Source organism: Coffea eugenioides, chromosome 2, assembly GCF_003713205.1.
Source record: "Coffea eugenioides isolate CCC68of chromosome 2, Ceug_1.0, whole genome shotgun sequence".
Classification (NCBI taxonomy): Eukaryota; Viridiplantae; Streptophyta; class Magnoliopsida; order Gentianales; family Rubiaceae; genus Coffea; species Coffea eugenioides.
Genome location: NC_040036.1, coordinates 45,971,984 through 45,974,332, shown reverse-complemented (window position 1 = coordinate 45,974,332; position 2,349 = coordinate 45,971,984). Strand labels below are relative to the sequence as shown.

The 2,349-nt window shown below is 37.3% G+C and overlaps 1 protein-coding gene across 1 annotated transcript; it reads right to left on the bottom strand.

The window, feature by feature from the left end:
• Positions 1 to 252: 252 nt before the first annotated feature.
• On the bottom strand, positions 253 to 1,845 carry LOC113759816. The gene has a single exon (XM_027302392.1). It carries the CDS (start codon positions 1,843 to 1,845, stop codon positions 253 to 255), a length of 1,593 nt encoding a protein of 530 aa, XP_027158193.1.
• Positions 1,846 to 2,349: the final 504 nt, after the last annotated feature.

Sequence of the window (2,349 nt, the reverse complement as noted above, 5' to 3'; positions counted from 1 at the left end):
TCAAAGCTATAGGCATCAATTGCTGCATTAGGATATGATTATCATGACTTTTAAGCCCTGAAATTCTTGGTGGTTTTACTCGAACGCATCTTGAGACATTAGCTGCATAACCATCTGGAACTTTCACTTTTTTTAGCACATTGCAAAACATAGTTTTCTGTTTTTTATCCATTGCAAAGGAAGATGGAGGTAAGTACACCTTTCCAGGTTCTGTCTCAATGGGATGCAGCTCTTTTCTTATTCCCATTTCTCTCAAATCACGGCGGGAATTATAATGATCCTTTGTTTATCCTCGGTGTCCAGCAATGTCCCCCAAATGTTTTCACAAACATTCTTCTCAATGTGCATGAAGTCAAGATTGTGTCTTAAGACATTATCTTTCCAATATGGCAAGTCAAAGAAAATACTCCTCTTTTTCCAATTGAAAGGCAGCTTCGGATTACCTTTCACAAGTTTTCCAAATTTAATTTGCAAGTCTCCCAATTCACTCACAATCATATCCCCGGTTTGCAAAGGTGGTCGCTTTCCATGTTCTTCGGTGCCATCAAAGAATTGGGCTTGCTTTCTAAATTTATGCTTACTATCTAAGAATCTCCGATGACCCATGTAGCAATATTTGAAACTATGAGTCAACCGTCGTGCATGAGTGAACTTGTGACAAACAGGACAAGCATATTCACCTTTAGTGCTCCAGCCAGATAACATTGCATATCCAGGGAAATCACTAATGGTCCACAACAGAGCCACATGCAGTTGAAAATTTTCTTTTTGGGATGCATCATAAGTTTGAATGCCAAAATCCCACAATTCGGTCAGTTCTTTAACTAGAGGCTGTAGATAAACATCAATATTATTCCCAGGAGAGGATGGTCCGGGTATTAACAAAGACAACATGAAGTACGGTTGCTTCATACACATCCACGGAGGTAAGTTATATGGTATTAAAACTACAGGCCAAGTACTGTGTGTAGAACTCATGTTGTTGAATGGATTAAACCCGTCAGATGCCAACCCCAATCTAACATTTCGACAATCCTTAGCAAATTCTGGATGTAGATGGTCAAAAGTTTGCCAAGCTGGAGAATCAGCTGGATGTCTCATACAACCATCTTTTGTACGTTTTTCCTCATGCCATCTCATTTGAGATGCAATTTTAGAAGACATAAATAGTCTTTGTAATCTAGGTTTTAAGGGAAAATGCCACAACACTTTTTGAGGAATTTTCCTTTTTTCCCCAGTTGGATCATTTTCTGAAGCAACCCACCTAAGCTCGTTACATGTTTCGCATGAAGTTCTTTTTTCAGCACTACCCCAATAAAGAGAACAATCATTAGGACATGCATCGATCTTTTCATAACCCAGCCCCAATGTATTCATCAATTTCTCAGCCTCATAGTAAGAAGACGGCAAATTAGTCATGGCCTCCGGAAATGCTTCTCTCAACAGCTCAACAAGCATATTAAAAATCTTGTTACTCATCTTACCCAGGCATTTTAGGTGAAGCAAACGAATAATGAAAGACAATTTCGAGAAATTTTTGCAACCACTGTACAAATCCTGTTGAGAATCATCAATCAATTTGTAAAATTTTTCAGCCTCTGAAACAGGAATGTCCCCTTCTCTATTCAATTCATTTGTTCCATGTGGTATCCCAAATACATCATGGACCAAGTCTTGCATGTCATTAGTCCCATTTGAAACCCCAATTGATGTATTTTCAGAATTAGATGTGGCTTCATTGTAGTTTGAAAGTTCTCCATGTGCTATCCAATTATTATAACCCTTGATAAATCCTACCACTTTCAAATGATCATATGCTTCCATTTTTGTCACACAAACACCCATGCCGCAATCTTTGCAAGGACACAAAATCTTTCCGTCACAACTTGATTTAGAAAATGCGAAGTTTAGAAACATTTGAAGTCCTGTCTCGTACTTTTCACTTGTTCTTGGAAAATCCATCCATCTTTTATCCATACTTTTAATATAAATAAATGTCCTCTAACGAGCTTCCAATAGCCTGCTTTTTAAACTCAGGTCGTGGCTTACAAGTCCCTAATTTCAAGTTCAAGAATTTACAGTCTACTAAATCAAGCAGCCAGCAAATAAAGGAAATCAACAAAATGCAAAATTTCTCAACAACCTATAAAAACAGAATTTGCAAGTAAGCGGATAGAAATTTTATTTACCTAATAACAGAAAAAAACCCTTCGTACCAACTCCTGCGCTCACGTCTTCGCAAAATTCCTAAGTTCAATCTGAATGTCAATGGTTAAACAAACACATGAGCTTGAAAACTAAAGGTGAAATTCAAGAATTTTACTAAATTTCCATCAAAGTATACATACA

Coding starts and splice junctions, on each gene's coding strand:
- LOC113759816 (XM_027302392.1), bottom strand. CDS start 1,845: ATGGGTGTTTGTGTGACAAAAATGGAAGCATATGATCATTTGAAAGTG.